The 17515-nt window shown below is 40.2% G+C and overlaps 1 protein-coding gene across 2 annotated transcripts in view; it reads right to left on the bottom strand.

Moving 5' to 3' along the window:
* Positions 1–10634: 10634 nt before the first annotated feature.
* Positions 10635–17515, bottom strand: part of FSCN1 (fascin actin-bundling protein 1) — a 51451-nt gene continuing 44570 nt past the window's right edge. For both annotated transcript variants that reach the window (XM_073558154.1, XM_073558155.1), the window contains exon 5: positions 10635–15041. In XM_073558154.1, coding sequence (XP_073414255.1) covers positions 14839–15041 — 203 coding nt within the window. In that variant the 3' untranslated portion in view covers positions 10635–14838. The remainder of the gene's footprint in view (positions 15042–17515) is intronic.

The raw sequence follows: 17515 nt of genomic DNA, 5'->3' as shown, positions 1-17515 counted from the left end.
ACCAAGACAGGTTATTACAATTGGGGTTATTTAGTTTGGAGAATCGAAGGCTTAGGGGTGATCTTATTACAATGTATAAATATATGCAGGGACAGTACAAAGACCTTTCTAATGATCTTTTTACTCTTAGACCTGTGACGGGGACAAGGGGGCATCCTCTACGTCTGGAGGAAAGAAGGTTTAAGCATACTCACAGACGTGGATTCTTTACTGTAAGAGCAGTGAGACTATGGAACTCTCTGCCATATGATGTTGTAATGAGTGATTCCCTAATAAAATTTAAGAAGGGACTGGATGCCTTTCTTGAAACGTATAATATTACAGGTTATATACACTAGTTTCCTTAATATTGCGTTCATCCAGGAACCTAGTCTGATTGCCGTATGTGGAGTCAGGAAGGAATTTTTTTCCCCAATGTGAAGCTTACTGTTTGCCACATGGTTTTTTTTTTGCCTTCCTCTGGATCAACATGTTAGGGCAAGTTAGGATAGGATATGGGTTGAACTAGATGGACTTAAAGTCTTCCTTCAACCTTAATAACTATGTTACTATGTAAATACAGAAACAAAAATTACAAAAAAAATAATAATAAGTCCTCATTTTTGACAAATAGAACAATAAGTACCATATGCACATTACATGTTGTAACAAACAATACAATGCGGTGAAGAAGAAAAAATAATATATGAGGAGAACCAGATGGGAGGGGAGGGGAAAATGAAATAAAATGAATAAAGAAATGACCTACCCGACTGCTAATGAATTATTGTGACAAGGTAGAGAATAGAAAGTTATGCAGGCTCCTATGATGAATATGGTGGGGATAAGCTAGTTTAGAAATACCATGAATAAAGAAGTGGCCATAAAGGAAAAAGGAGAGGTGTTGTAAAAATACCTGTTTTTTGAAGGTATAGTAAAAGGATATACTGTCCAGCTATCTAAAGACGTTTAAGCTGTACGTAAATAAAGTATATGGCCAAATAAATATACAGTGCTGTGCAAATTAACTGGGACAAAGCATTTGTCCCATATATTAATATTACTCTCCCTTTATTTCAGAGTCGCCTATATTGATTCCTGCTGGCTATCCTCTCTTTATACTACTATCCTACTCGACTGCATATCTCCATAGCTGGTAACAATAGCAATGTGTCCCACATATAGGTTGCCCTATTCTGAGTATTCCATCTCCATCTATGACTATAGACTACATGAGGTGTAGTATTTCACAATACCATAGAGCATCCTCTAATTATCCTCTCCTAGGGCACACCAGTCCCACATTATGTTTAAAATAATGTACAACAAATAATTAGGTTACAGCGTTTATTCTACCATACAGTATATAGCATATAATCTCCTCCCCTCGAGACGCAAATATTGGCCTCATCCTACATATGGAATGCACTCTACGGCCACTTCCGGTATTTGGAGCGCAACAGCTCCTTCCGGCCTCTGGAACGCAGCACGCAGCTGCCAACTTCCGGCCTCGTTTTACTTATGCTCCTCATTCCTGCTCTACACGGCGACAAGATGAGCGGTGGATACCGCGTCTAGCCCGGGATCCTCACCCACTGCACACCAATGGTAAGCGCATATACCAGGGCACCCATCTTAATTCACACTTATATGATTCTGACCGTGTAGTATTTTCCCTTTTTTTGCCTCATATGGGCCCATTATATTGGCATACAAACCCAGTACTACAAGTATAAACCTTTTTTCGATCTATTCCTGCATGCACCATATAGCTATTTGGTTTTTATTTAATTTTGACATATACCTTATTCACTGGCATACAGTTCCATTGCCTTAGAGCAGGGTTCCCAAACTCCAGTCCTCAAGGCCCACCAACAGATCATGTTTTCAGGATTTCCCTTGTATTGTACAGGTGATGCAATTATCACCAGAGAAATACTAAGGAAATCCTGAAAACATGATCTGTTGGTGTGCCTTGAGGACTGGAATTCGGGAACCCTGCCTTAGAGAGTTGGACATCATACCTGGTATTCCAATACTCCCGATATAACAGGTATATACATCATTTTGTTGTATCCTGCGTGCACCCATTACGCCGCATAATATATTTATTTGGCCATATACTTTATTTACGTATAGCTTAAACGTCTTGAGAGAGCTGGACAGTATATCCTTATACTATACCTTCAAAAAGCAGGTATTTTTACAACACCTCTGCTTTTTCCTTTATGGCCACTTCTTTATTCATGGTATTTCTAAACTAGCTTATCCCCACCATATTCATCATAGGAGCCTGCATAACTTTCTATTCTCTACCTTGTCACCATATTAGCAGTCGGGTAGGTCATTTCTTTATTCATTTTATTTCATTTTCCCCTCACATCTGGTTCTCCTCTATATTATTTTTTTCTTGGATTTTCTTCTTCACCACATTGTATTGTTTGTTACAACATGTAATGTGCATATGGTACTTATTGTTTTGTCAAAAATGAGGACTTATTTTTTTGTAATTTTTGTTTCTGTATTTGTATTTAATTTGCTATTGCAGACTGACGAAGGCCGATAATAGGTCGAAACGTCTTTGCAAACTGCACAAAAAAAAATTCATCTTTTAAGGACATCCTAAGTTGAGTGCCAAGACATTTTATTGTCTCACTATGGTCTGGGTAACCTACTTGTGCACCCTGTGGTAGTGCCACGCTATACCTGACACAATCTCTGAGTGACATGATACAGATGAAACCCCCGAGGGATCCATTCACTAAATGAGGCAGCAGAGTTACTCTGGACTCAGTCTGGCCTCTGTTCAGCCTTGTTCTTTTCAGAAGTGCACAAAACTGTGGCTGACGGCACTTTTATGCAATCCTAAAAAGACAAGACACCGCCGGATCACAGGTCAGACAGTGTCCACAGCGCCTCCATCTGCCTCATTATAGGGAATCTTCCATCAGAGGTTCCATCTGAATCACATATTAAGATTACAGTGATACCTCTATCTTTTATGTTTTGGCGCTTTTACACAATAAAAACTATTTTATAGAAAAAAATAATTATTTTTGCTACGCTTTATTCTGAAAGCTATAACTTTTTTTTATTTTTTTGCTGATTGAGCTGTATGGCGGCTTGTTTTTTGCAGGACAAGATGACGTTTTCAGTGGCACCAGGTTTATTTAGGTCAGTCTTTTTTATTGCGTTTTATTCAACTTTTTGTTTGGCGGTATGATAAAGCATTGTTTTTTTCTTTATTTTTTATGGTGTTCACTAAAAGGATTAAAGGGAATCTGTCTCCCATTTTTAGTGATATCATGTAAAGATATCACTCAATTGTGCGTCCCATAAGGATTCTATTAGGACTTTTGATTCCCCCCGACCCGCACCTTTGATGCATAAATACCTTTTTTTATCTTGGTGGAGATGTATGGAAATCGCCATGGTCCAGTCCGATGGGCGGGGCTTATTCGCCTTCTTTCCCCCACCCTCGGCTTGCTGAACGTAATCTTCATCTGTGAATATCACAGATGCCGTTGTTTTCCGCGCTTGTGCATTGAAAAGGCCTCCGGCGCTTGCGCAGTATGCTTTGCCCAACTGTGGGCAAAGCATATTATCGGTCCTGCGCATGCGCCAGTATTTTTCAGCGCGGTCTATGCCCCGGAAGTCTTCACATGAAGGACACACTTCCGGGGCAAGCGCGGAAAACAATGGCATCTGGGATATTCACAGATGAAGATTATGTTCAACAAGCCGAAGGAGGGGAGAAGGCAAATAAGCCCCGCCCATCGGACCAGACCACGGCGATTTCCATACATCTCCACCAAGATAAAAAAAGGTATTTATGCATCAAAGGTACGGGGTCGGGGGGAATCAAAAGTCCTAATAGAATCATTATGGGACGCTCAATTGGGTGATATCTTTACATGATATCAATAAAAATGGGTGACAGATTCCCTTTAACCAGTGGGAGTTTTATAGGTCGGGTCGTTGCGGACACAGCGATACCAAATACGTGTACGTTTATTGTTTTTTTTCTTTCCGTACAAATATTTATTTATGGATACAATATCTTGATTTTAAAATATTTTGTTACAAACTGAAAAAAAATTACACTTTTTTATTTTGCTTTGTCCCACTATGGGACTATCATTTTTTGAAGGCTGATTGCTTCTACAGCATGGGGATGCAGGAGCATCCCCATGCTTTAGAAACTGTCAACTCTGCACTGACAGAGAAACTTGCTGATCATACACTGCGCATGATCAGCATGTTTCCTAGCTTTGGTCACCTGGATGTTGTCATGACAACATTGTGTCACCATTGCAACAATCAGGAGGACCCCGCGTCAGCCGCGAGGTCTCCGATGTAAAGGCAGAGGGGCTGTCAGCCATCTGTCTCTTCCCAGAACGCTGCGATCGCGTTTGATCGCAGCATTTCGGTTGTTAAAGTGCCGGGAGCAGTGCATGACTACTCCTGGCACTTAGAATCAACTGACACCCGGCGGCGACTGCCTGTGCACCCCCCCAAGTGCGCGAGCGATGACGTAATAATCGGTCCCTGGTCAAATAGGTCCAGGTCACATGGACGGATTATTATGTCTAAAGTCAGAAAGGGGTTAATGGATTTGTAATATAACTGAATATTTTTTATTATTTATCAGACTGACTTGCTGATTTCCTTTTTTCTCCTCTGGTTATTGTTTTGCTTCACCAGAAGACTATAGAGCTAATGATCCCTTTCAGACAACTCCAATATCAGTAAAAGTGGCGAGCTCTTCTCATTTATCTTTTGATGTTGGACTAGTCTTTGCAAAGGCAGAAAAATAAATTTCAGAATTGTAAAACAGCAATTCTGATGTTGAACATATAATATTGTCTTAAATATTAGACAGCATATCCTCTCAGTTTCTTTGCTAGCAGTGCCTAGACCCGCTGCTGCCCTCTTCGATTCTTCTTCCAGCAAGTCAACTACTCATTATTCCAGGAGTGGTCCCATCTGTTTGACTAGAAGAGTACACTTTTCTGGTCGTATAAAAAAAAATAAAGTATCATGCTTTGTATTTAAAAAAAGTAGGTAACCCATTTAACTTGGTTTTGCATGGCAGTACGCTTTACAGTACATTAAAAAAACCAACCGTTTTTTGTTGTTACAGCATTCTTTATGAGGTAAAAATGACCTAGCAATATGATTCTTGTTTTCGCAGGAGTACACAGTTGACCTTTGATGTGCTCCTTAGTCATCTTACAATATTGTTAAATTCCCTATATCAGCATTTCATAAAAAAAAAAATATTTTTTGAAAGAGCTACATGTGATAAAGATATGTACATCAATACCTTTAAGGACCCTTTACACATAGCGATATTGCTAAAGCGTCACCGATTTTGTGACACAGCAGCGATATCACTAGCGATCTCACTACATGTGACACTTACTTCCGACCGGCTCCCCCGCTGGCTATCGCTGATCGCGCGAGATCGGCCTGGTCCATTTCTCGTCGTCGGATTCCTGCTGGCACCGATGAGCGAGTCATGGATGCGCAGGCGGAAGACAGTCACTCTCGCCGCGTCTGACAGGCGAGTACGACCGCTGCTGCATCGCTAGTGAGATCTGCCTGTGTGGCAGCTCACTAGCGACCATTTAGTGATGCACCAGCGATCCTGACCGGGTCATATCGTGGTCAGGATCGCTGGTGCATCGCTAAATGTAACGGGGCCTTTACATGGTCAGCCTCTTCCTCCATTATTGAGAAATCACCATGTGAATTGATTTTCTAGTGAGGCTGTAAAGATCCAGCCTCTTTCATGACACCTATTCCCCACCCAGCGCTGCCTCCTCCTGCTTGACTGGTGGGCTTCTATGTCGCGTGACTCCACACAAAGGGGCTGTCACTCTAAGAGGCAGCTGTAAAGTTCTGAAATGATTCATTTCGGTATGTTTTTTTTTTACAAGACAAATATATGGCATTTTAACAGTTGTGTAGATATATATATATATATATATATATATATATATATATATATACACTAGCTGAAGAGCCTGGCGCTGCCCGGGCATAGTAACTAACTGTGGATAGTTATAACAAATTATAATTATCCTCCATCCCATAGTCCCATGCCCATATACCCAACATACCTATCCTCCATCCCATAGTCGAGTGCCCATATACCCATGACACATCCTCCATCCCATAGTCCCATGCCCATATACCCATCATACATATTCTCCATCCCATAGTCCCATGCCCATAAACCCATCATACATATCCTCCATCCCATGTCCATATACCCATCATACATATTCGCCTTCCCATAGTCGAGTGCCCATATACCCACACATCCTTCATCTCAGTCCCATGCCCATATACCCATCATACATATCCACGATCCCATAGTCGAGTGCCCATATACCCATCATACATCCTCCATCCCATAGTAGAGTGCCCATATACCCATCCTCCATCCCATAGTCCCATGCCCATATACCCATCATACATATTCGCCATCCCATAGTCGAGTGCCCATATACCCATCACACATCCTCCATCCCATAGTCCCATGCCCATATACCCATCATACATATCCTCCATCCCATAGTCCCATGCCCATATACCAATCATACATATCCTCCATCCCATAGTCCCGTGCCCATATACCCATCATACATATCCTCCATCCCATAGTCCCATGCCCATATACCAATCATACATATCCTCCATCCCATAGTCCCGTGCCCATATACCCATCATACATATCCTCCATCCCAGTCCCGTGCCCATATACCCATCATACATATCCGCCATCCCATAGTCCCGTGCCCATATACCCATCATACATATCCACCATCCCATAGTCCCATGCCCATATACCCGTCATACATATCCTCCATCCCATAGTCCAGTGCCCATATACCCATCACACATCCTCCATCCCATAGTCCCGTGTCCATATACCCATCATACATATGACTAGCGATCTCACTACATGTGACACTTCCTTCCAACCGGCTCCCCCGCTGGCTATCGCTGATCGCGCGAGATCGGCCTGGTCCATTTCTCGTCGTCGGATTCCTGCTGGCACCGACGAGCGAGTCATAGTCCAGTGCCCATATACCCATCATGTGATGGGTATATGGGCACTGTTAAAATTCTCCATCCCATAGTTAACCATTATGACATCATGAGCGGCGGGGCTTGCAACCTATGATGACATCAGCGTCGCCATGGCAACCATTATGACATCATAATGAGGGGCGAGGATTGATACACACACTTTTACCCCCATTATGTAGATAGGGGCAAAAGTGTTTGGTGAATTGGAACGCGCGGGGTTAAAATTTCCCCTCACAACATAGCCTAGGACACTCTCGGGTCCAGACGTGTGGCTGTAGCTGCAACGGTGCGGATGCCAATCCCGGACATACATACACACTTGAGCTTTATATATACACACACACACACACACACACACACACACACACACTGTATTAACCACTTAGCGAGAGCCAAATTTTAAAAATCTGATCAGTGTCACTTTATGTGGTAATAACTCTGCAACGCTTCAATAAATTCCAGTGATTGAGACTTTTTTCGTGACACATTATACTTTATAATGGTAAATTTAGATTTATTTAAAACAAAGAAGAAAGGAATGTCCAGCTCCACGATGTAGTGAAAACATAAATCCTTTTATTCACTTAGTCCATTCAAAGGTGAGGTTAAAAGGCCAGCATAGAAAAACAAGGCTTGCGTTCTCAACGCGTTTCTGGTGACTTCACACCCTTAGTCAGGATGCACAGCTTTGTTACAAAAAGATATTATATACTATATCCGGTCAGCACACCGGTAAAATAATTACCACACAAAAAGTGAAATATGTGAAACCGACAGAATTAAAATCCTTAACGAAATCCTAGGTTGTTATGCATGACAAGATGTACAATTCAACCATCTACAGATAATTTATATTTTAATAGATTATTATTATTATGCATTTATATAGCGCCATTTATTCCATGGCGCTTTACATGTGAAATATAGACAAGTATAGTAAACATATGTAAGACAAGGGACACACAAGTACATAAGGAGAGGGGACCCTGCCCACGAGGGCTCACAGTCTACAGGGATGGGTGAGGATACAGGAGGAGAGGGTAGAGCAGGTCATGCGGTGGTTCAGTAGACCGAGGATCATTGCAGGCTGTAGGCTTGTCGGAACAGGTGGGTTCCGACAAATAAAAGATAATTTAATAACAGATTTTTTATTAAATTACATCTTTTATATCTTGTTTTCATAGGAGCTATTTGTATAAATCAGGGAAGGAAGGAGAAATAATTACCTTTTATTTATGTGCAAAGAGAAATTTTTTTTTGTAGCATAAATATTCCACAAGAAACACTTGCGATTTTAGAAAAATTGTGCGGCAAATCACAGCGGTATGAACTGCAACCATTTCAGATTTCATTTGCATAGAGAAAAAAAAAATATATATATTTTTTTATTTTTATCAGAATCAGCAGGTGACAGATAATTTGTTTATAGATAAATCCGTTAGTTAGAGTGTTAATCCCAAACAGATTTATAATCTTATAAATTCATAACAAAAATAAAACACTAAATATTCATAATTTTATTTTCGGAATTTTTCAAAATAGCCTAAATTTACTAGATTCTGATAAAAATAAAAAATATATATATTTTTTCTCTCTATGCAAATGAAATTTGAAATAGTTGCAGTTCATACCGCTGTGATTTGCCGCACAATTTTTCTAAAATTGCATGTGTTTCTTGTGGCATATTTATGCTACAAAAAAAAATTCTCTGCACATAAAAGGTAATTATTTCTCCTTCCTTCCGTTTTATACAAATGGCTCCTATAAAAACAAGATATAAAAGATGTAATTTAATAAAAAATCTTTTATCTATTAAAATATAAATTGTCTGTAGATGGTTGAATTGTACATCTTGTCATGCATAACCTAGGATTTCGTTAAGGATTTTAATTCTGTCTGTTTCACATCTTTCACTTTTTGTATGTTAATTATTTTACCGGTGTGCCAACCGGACATAGTAGTTAAGATCTATTTGTAACAAAGCTGTGCATCCTGACTAAGGGTACCGTTACACTTAGCGATGCACCAGGGATCCCGACCACGATATGACCCGGTCAGGATCGCTGGTGCATCGCTAAGTAGTCGCTAGTGAGCTGCCACACAGGAAGATCTCACCAGCGACATCGCAGGGATCGGGGGTCGCTACTTGCCTGTCAGACGCGGCAATGAAGACGTCCTCCCGCCCGCGTCCACGCGTCGCCACAGCAGGAAGTGGCTGACAAGAAACGGCCCAGGACGTTCTTGCTTGATCAGCAATAACCAGCGGGGGAGCCGGTCGGAGGTAAGTATCACATGCGCGATATCGCTAGCAATATCGCTGCTACGTCACAAAGTTGGTGGCGTTATAGCGATATCGCTTAGTGTAACGGGCCCTTAAGGGTGCCAAGTCACCAGAAACGCGTTGAGAACGCAAGCCTTGTTTTTCTATGCTGGCCTTTTAACCTCACCTTTGAATGAACTAAGTGAATAAAAGGATTTATGTTTTCACTACATCGTGGAGCTGGACACTCCTTTCTTCATTGTTTTAAATCAAGCGCTTTGACACAGCGGTCTCGTGCTCTGATGTCAGGATGCGGTCTCTGGTGAGCTGGATCTTTTCATTAAATTTAGATTGATACATTGTATTTATAAAAAAAATATCAGAAATTTGACAAAAATGTAAACAAATTTGCAATTTTCAAATTTTTAATGATTATCCTTTTAATTCAGATTGTCATACCATAGCAAAACATTATTAAATAACATTTCCCACATGTCGGCTTTACATCAGCACCATTTGTAACATGTTATTTTATTTTGTTAGCCTTTTAGGAGGTTTAAAATGTAGCAGTAATTTTTTTCAGTGAAATTTACAAAATTATTATGTTTTTAGAGACATATCCAGGTTTGAAGAGACTTTAGGGGTCCTATATATTGGAAAAACCCCAAAAGTGATACCATTTTAAAAACAGCACCCCCTGTCAGACTGAAAACTGCTGTCAGGTAGTTTATTAACCCTTTAGGTGCTTTTCAGGAATACAAAGTGGCATGATAGGAATGAAAGTTTATCTTTACCACCTAAACGTCGCTGACTTTTGAACAGGTAATTGTAGTCGGCAGACTCTAAGGCCACTATTTGCTCGTGAATTGCCATGGCAAACATCAGGACCCCAAAATCAGGGTGCCGATGGGGATAAAGAGGGAGAAGTCACACTATATGATATAGTCACTATTGACAGCAGCATCTAAGGGGTTAAACAGATATGGACGGTGACAACACTGACCGTGGCTGATGCAGCAAGTTGTCAGCTATCGTGTACAGCCGACATCTGCTGGATTGTCACCTGTATGGGAATGATATTCTCTTATATCTCAGGTCAGTAAAAAGACGTATTGACTGTCATTAAGGGGTAAATACATTTTCTCCCTCCAGCCATGCTTCCAGTAAAGTGGGCAAATTAACCCTCTACAGAAGATAAATCGCATTTCTGGATATGGTAGGTTCCCTTTAAGGGTTTAGAGTCGCTATGGGAACTTTGTAATTTAGCCGTGCAGAAAGAATGAGAGAAAACAAATGTAGTCAATGTATTTATTTTATTTAAATTGTAGCCAGGTTATGTACCAGCCAAAGATACAGCAAATGGTCACAAGTAACAAAGCTTTTGACTGTCTAAATTTTAACTTTATTGTTATAAGAGTTAATTCTTAGACCACAGGTGAACGATTAGCAAGCAGGAGGCAAAAACTGAGGACGTTTTCAGTACAACTAAATGCATCTCTAAAAATCAAATTCTGGTGTAGAAAGGTACATGGATGACAAAATGGCCACAGATACAAAGATTCATAGAAAAGTAAAAAACAAAACTAAAAAATATATACATAATATGGTTTCAGATTTTCCCTATTGTTGGAAAAAGGGATCACCCCCTTTTGGATTCTATATTTACTAGGTTTCATTTCGTTCCAAAATACCGCTTGTTTTTATTTAATCATGAAAAAAAAATGTAAGAAAACAACCGAATCATTCAAAGCCACTGTCCATGTGAAGCAAACGTCCAAAATGCTGCAAAACTTGGCTGTAAAGCAAACCCCAAATAAGTGGTCCTGCCCTTCATTCCAGAATATTTCCAGGGAAAAAAAACAAACGTTAATTGTCCAGATAGCGCATAACCCCCCACCCAACAAACACAAAATTAGCAGATATTGGACTCCATATCTGGTCCAGTTCCAAATGTACATGCAGCAGATAATAAAGTGTTAACATGAGCAGAGATAAATGGCAAACATCTCCATATTGTTGGACAAGGGTATTGTGGAATAATGGTGCTTAATATCTTACCATTTACATATCAATGAGTAAATATCGGCAACAGAACTGGACATGCTTAGAAGTCAGAGCATGCTGTATGCCATACACTGTACAAAAAGAAGCATGTGGCCCAAGAGTGCGTAATGCATGTGGACTTATACAGAGCCCGGCTGTATAAATACAGAGCTTAAAAATTGTGGCTACCCATGGATAGCATCTGGGGAGATGACTGTGCGAGAAGTTGAAAAAAACAAAACCTATGAAAGGGCTGCACCATTTCATATGGGCACTGTAAACATTAGATAATGGAAAAAATACTGAACGATAGTTTGAGAAATATTGAGAAGATATAACAAGATCACTGTAAATACAAGGTCCCCACCTTCAAAGTTTCCCTGTGCTAACTCTATACAAGCGGTTTACCTATAACAAGATTTGAAGCCAATGAAAAGCCGTTGGGTTTACACTGATATTTAGCACCACTCTAGCGAGAAAACAATGAAGGCTCATGTCTGACAATGGACGGTGAGATTTGTCTGCTTCTGATATAAGATTGGCACCAGTATTAGAAGACTATCGGTCTGTAATGTATTAGGCATGAAACCTTCCCAACTATTGGCATCTAACGAGAACTGCTTTGACCAGAAAGCCCTCGCTGTGAGGTAGGTTGGTTTTTTTAATGTAGGTTTCCTTTTTTGAGCTTCATGTGTTGCACATTATAAAACTAAACATCTTATGGCAGTTCTTGCCAAAGTTTCAGTATTGCTGAGGTGCAAGCATCAAAGTGATCTAATCTATAACTTCTGCGTATTTTTAAATAGCAAGTCTGAGAAGAAGTTGTCAAAAGCTCTTAAGTGGCTAAAATTGGGGGGGGGGGGAAGCAACCTTGACATTTAACCCATATTAAAAATCCTTAGTTCTCAAAAACACAGGGATTTTTATTTTAGCGTGCAGATCCTTGCCTAGGTAATCCGTCATCCTGCAGTCCCCGTGTACCCGGTTAGCGGAGCAAGGCTCTATGGTTTAGCTGGCTGAATCTGACCCTGTGCTTTTCAGTTGCTGTGAAGACAAAGCCACTGCATCGGACAGTGCTCGGTTCAGACCAGTGGCACAACGTGCCGCTAGTTTTAACCGTCAGTCTTCATGAGCACATTGTCCTTGGCAAAGCATGAAGCTGAGAGCTGGTGAGCTCCTCCGGATTCATCTTGAGACCCACTTAAAGACTAGGTGGTTGATGCATTAGGGTATGTGCACACGTTGCGGATTCGTGTGCGGATTTTTCCGCACAGAATCCGCAGGTCAAAATACCCGTGTGTTTTACTGCGGATTTTGCATGCATTTACACCTGCGGATTCCTATAATGGAATGGGTGTAAAAACGCTGTGGAATCCGCACAAAGAATGGACATGCTGGGGAAAATAAACCACTGCATTTCTGCACGGATTTTTCCACAGCATGTGCAGAGCGTTTTTTCTTCATAGGATAGTACTGTACACCACTAGCAAATCTGCAGCGGATCCGCAGGACCCAATCCACAACGTGTGCACATATACCCTTAGAGTATGTGCACACATTGCGGATTTGCTGCTGATTTCCTAATGATTTACAGTACAATGTTAATCTATGGAAAAAAAAACGCTCTGCACATGCTGCAGAAAAATCCGTGAGGAAACGCAACGGTTTATTTTCCGCAGCATGTCAATTCTTTGTGCGGATTCCGCAGCATTTTCACACCTGCTCCACTATAGGAATCCACAGGTGTAAAATCGCAGGGGAAATCAGCACAAAATCTGCACTAAATCCGCAGGGCATTTTACCTGCAGATTTAGCCAAATCCGCAACGTGTGCACATACCCCGATAACCTGAAAAATACCGTAACTATATGTTTGCAATGTCCTTTCAGCACTCCTAGCATCCCAACCACAGCATTTTGTGTGTTACTATATATGCTAGAACACAGACTTGTAGCCATAACCTGTTGCAAGTACTAAGTATGATATATCAATCTGACATGCCCATTTTATTCTAAACTCTTATTGTTGTGAATTACGGTGCTTTATATGGCAGAGTTCCACAAAGTTTGGCATATGCTACTCAGAAAAACAGACAAAATACTAACATCCATTACTTTAAAGATCAAATTCAGACAGAAAAATAACGTGGTAACAACTTTCCTAATTTGGTCCAAGGTTTAAACCACTTAAGATTGGGGTCTTTAGAAACCAGCATTTTACTTTGCGGAACAAACTTGTAAAATAGAAAGTAATGAAAAAAAAAAGTTTTAAGGCTGTGTCCCTAAGATGAGTTTTTGACGCCACCTATTTTCGCAGCATACTACATTTCCTGTAGGGATTATAGGAATCTCATGACCACTGTGCTTTTTTTTTTTCCCCCAGAGTAAACTGACCTGCGATGTGCATTTCAAATCTACAACATGTGAATTTCTCCTGCGGGTGCGCTGAGTTTCAATAAAAATAAAACATGTAATCTGCACATGACTATAATAAAGTTGTCAAAGTAAAATACCAGAAGTATCAAGAACAAAGTAGTTTTATTTGAAACAAAAGAAAAAAAAAACAGCTTCCAAAACGCATGTAAAAAAAAAAAAAAGTTACACAATTTACTTAATAGGTGCAAATCTGCAACATCAAAAGCTCATCCTGGGAACATAGCCTTAATGGGGTACTCTAGGAAAATAAAATTCCGTACAGTCCCTGCCCTCATGAGATGCCCATTGCAGTTCTATCTTCATAACACTTGTAATTCAGTGTGACACGAGCTGCTCCTCAATGCTCATCCTTTCCATCTGTTCAGTTCCCCGCTGTAACAGCCAGCCTGAAATGAGTGGGGGAGGAGGGGAAACATGGCCTGCTTTTCAATTTTAGTAGAATCAGCCAGCCCCAATAGTGTTTCTCACTGCAGCATGAGATGAGGGAGAGTGGCCTTCTCCCACACCCCCCAGCTTCTAGTAATGGCCAGCCCCCTGATATCTCCTTCACTGCAGGGCCACTAACAGGGAGCATGTCACCCCCCCTCTTCCTGGACTGCAGACAGGGAGACATCAGGGGGCAGGAGTAACAGGAGCTGATCTTCACTGATAACCTCTCTCATCTGGGACATTACAGCAGTGTGCAGCCCCATGCTGTTACCATCAGCCAGTCTCCTGATAATAGCCCTTTCTCTGCAGAAAACAGGGGGGGGGGCAGTGAGGAGCAGCTTCTGTCACACTAAATTACAACTGTTAAAAAGATACTACAACTGCACTGGGCATCTCATCTTTGTAATTTATGAGGGCAAAGACTGCATAAAAAATATATGTGTATATATATTCTCCCAGGAGTACCCCTTTAGTAATCAAAGTTGTATGCATAAGTGATATCCTGCTCAGAAAGACATAGGCACAAGAAACACAGGATGTGTAATACTAGACTGGATAAAGTTACAGACACCGGCAACAGACTACAGGCGCTTAGTACTCCCATAAAGTAGAAGGCTCAATTGACTCTCCATTGGCTTTAAGAACACCAGCATGATCTCCTTTGAGGTAGAGGCCATTCACCTTGATTGCTACCTTGTTCTGGTCAAAGAACTCAAAGAAGAAATCTACACGGGATGGGCTACTGCTGGTAACAGAAGTATCATTTCCCACGGTCCAGTATTTTCCAGTGGAATCTAAGGTAAAAGGAAAAAAGCACTATGAAATATAGAAGTAATTTACAAATCAGATTATGAGATTTAGATCTGTATACATATAATATAATTGCAGATTTTCACTTCTCCTATAAATTTATTATGTATCTACATTAGAATCATAGAATGTTAAGAGTTGGAAGGGACCTCCAGGGTCATCGTATCCAACCCCTTGCTCAACGCAGAATTCACTAAACCATCTCCTACAGATGTCTGTCCAGCCTCTGTTTGAAGGCCATCTTTGAAGGAGACCCTCTCCACCTCTCATGGCAACTTGTTCCACTCATTGATTACCCTCACTATCAAAGTTTTTTCGGTTTTATTCCATTGCTTTGGGTTTCCATGTGCAAATGAGAATGATGATCTCTCTACATAAATATTTGTAGACAGATATTAAGTCTAAGCTTAGCCTTTTTTGCAAGCTAACCATTCCAAGATCCTTTAAACATTCCTCATAGGACAGTTATCAGTCCGATCATAATCCTGTTAGGTCTTCTCTGAACTTGCTCAAGTTTTTTAATGTCTTTTTTTACAATGTGGTGCCAGATGAGGTATGACCAAAGAGGAGTAGAGGAGGATAATTACTTCATGAGATCTAGAAACTCTGCTTCTCTTAATACATCCCAGATCTGTGTTTGCATATTTTGCTGATGCATCATACCGTCGATTCATGTGCAATCTATGATCTATTTGTATACCCAAGACTTCTCCAAATGTGCTGTTGCTTAGTTCTATTACTCCCTCTCTGTAGATGCAATTTTAATTTTTTTTCTGGCCCAGATGTAGAATCTTGTATTTCTCCCTGTTAAATTTAAATCTATTAGTTGCTGCCCATTGTTCAAGCTTAACTAGACCCTTTTGAATTCTCTCTGGTTTCTATAGTTTTAACTAATCACTCCTTGCTTTGCATCATCTACAAAATTTGATTAGCTTACCTTTAGTTCCCTTATCTAGAACCTTTTCAAAAATGTAATATAACACTGGGGCCAAGACAGACCCTTGTAGTACCCCACTTGAAACACTCTTCCAATTTGATGTGTAACCATTTACTACCACTCTGAGTATGATCATTGAGCCAGTTATGCATCCACCTACCCGTAACCTTGTCAATCTATACTTGGTCATTTTTTTCAATAAGGATATTATGAGATATTACATCTCGACTTCTGCAAAACATTTGATAAAGTATACCGCATTTCCTTAATCCACCCAGTTAGTGATTCCATCATAGAAGGAAATTATATTAGTCTGACATGACTTGTTTGCTACAAAACCATGCTGGCTCTGGTTAAATACTGTATTCTTATCCATGTAATTACATACATGCTGTTTAATAATTTGCTCAAGCATCTTTATTGGTGCAGAGGGTAAGGTTCACTGGGCTGTAATTTCTTGGCTCCATCTTCTTTACTTTTTTGAAGACAGAAGTACCAGAAGCCTGGTAGGGACAACACTTCTTGTTTTCCAAGAATTTTCAGAGGTTCTGGGTTGTGGTTCTGCAATTTCCTCTGATACCTCTTTCATTACCCTAAGATGTAATTCTTCTGGACCATTCCCTCACCATCTCTGTGTATGGATAGTGTGGATTATTCTATTCCTTCAATGGCACCGTGAAGATCAATTGACGTTACAATTGCTTTCTTATGGAACACAGATGCAAATTAGGAATTTAAAAATTTCAGCAATCTCAACATCATTTTTGACGAAGTCACCTTTTTATCCTGTAAAAATCCTATAGCATCTTTGACTTTTTTTTTGTTTTTTCCTTTTTACCAAGTGCTTAAGTTCTGTGTTCATCCATCCTGGTCTCTTTAAATGCTTCAAATTGTTCCTTCTTTTCAGGATTGTTACTGATTGCTGAATTAAATTATCGCTTCACACACTCCACCTTCCTTCTTAGATATTTCTGTCCTTTAGAACAACAAGCCATTAGACCTTTCCTACCCTCTTTCTGAGTTCATTAAAATCTGCCTTTCTGAAGTCCAACCATAAAGTCTGAGTCCTCGCAGATCTTCTTTCTCTTGTAATCCAAAATTTGAGCATAACATGATTGCTGCCTCCTACATTCCCAGCCATCTTTACTTCCTCAACCATTTCATCCCTGCTGGTAACAATTAGGTCTAAGATGGAAGAAACCCTTGTTTACTCTTCTACAATTTGAAAAAAGTTGTCAGCGAGAGAAGATAGGAATTTTTTGGACTTACTACTTTTACCCGAGATTGCCAACAAATATCTTAATAGTTAAAAGTCTCCTATGATAACCATGTCATACTTTTTTGAGAACAGAGACCTCTGATGTAAAAAGAGTTCATCCATATCTTAAGACTGTCCAAGAGGCAAATAGTAAACACCCACAATAGTGTCCTTTTTGTTCTTCTCTTTGTATTTTTACTCAATTTTTACAGAGCTACCATTCTCTGAAGCTTGGATCTAAGTAGAGATATACACTTTACCAA

Source organism: Dendrobates tinctorius, unplaced genomic scaffold (genome assembly GCF_039654945.1).
Source record: "Dendrobates tinctorius isolate UK_male_01 unplaced genomic scaffold, ASM3965494v1 ptg000254l, whole genome shotgun sequence".
In the NCBI taxonomy this organism is placed as follows: domain Eukaryota; kingdom Metazoa; phylum Chordata; class Amphibia; order Anura; family Dendrobatidae; genus Dendrobates; species Dendrobates tinctorius.
Note: the sequence above shows the minus strand (reverse complement) of the source record. Positions and strands in the feature narration are given on the sequence as shown.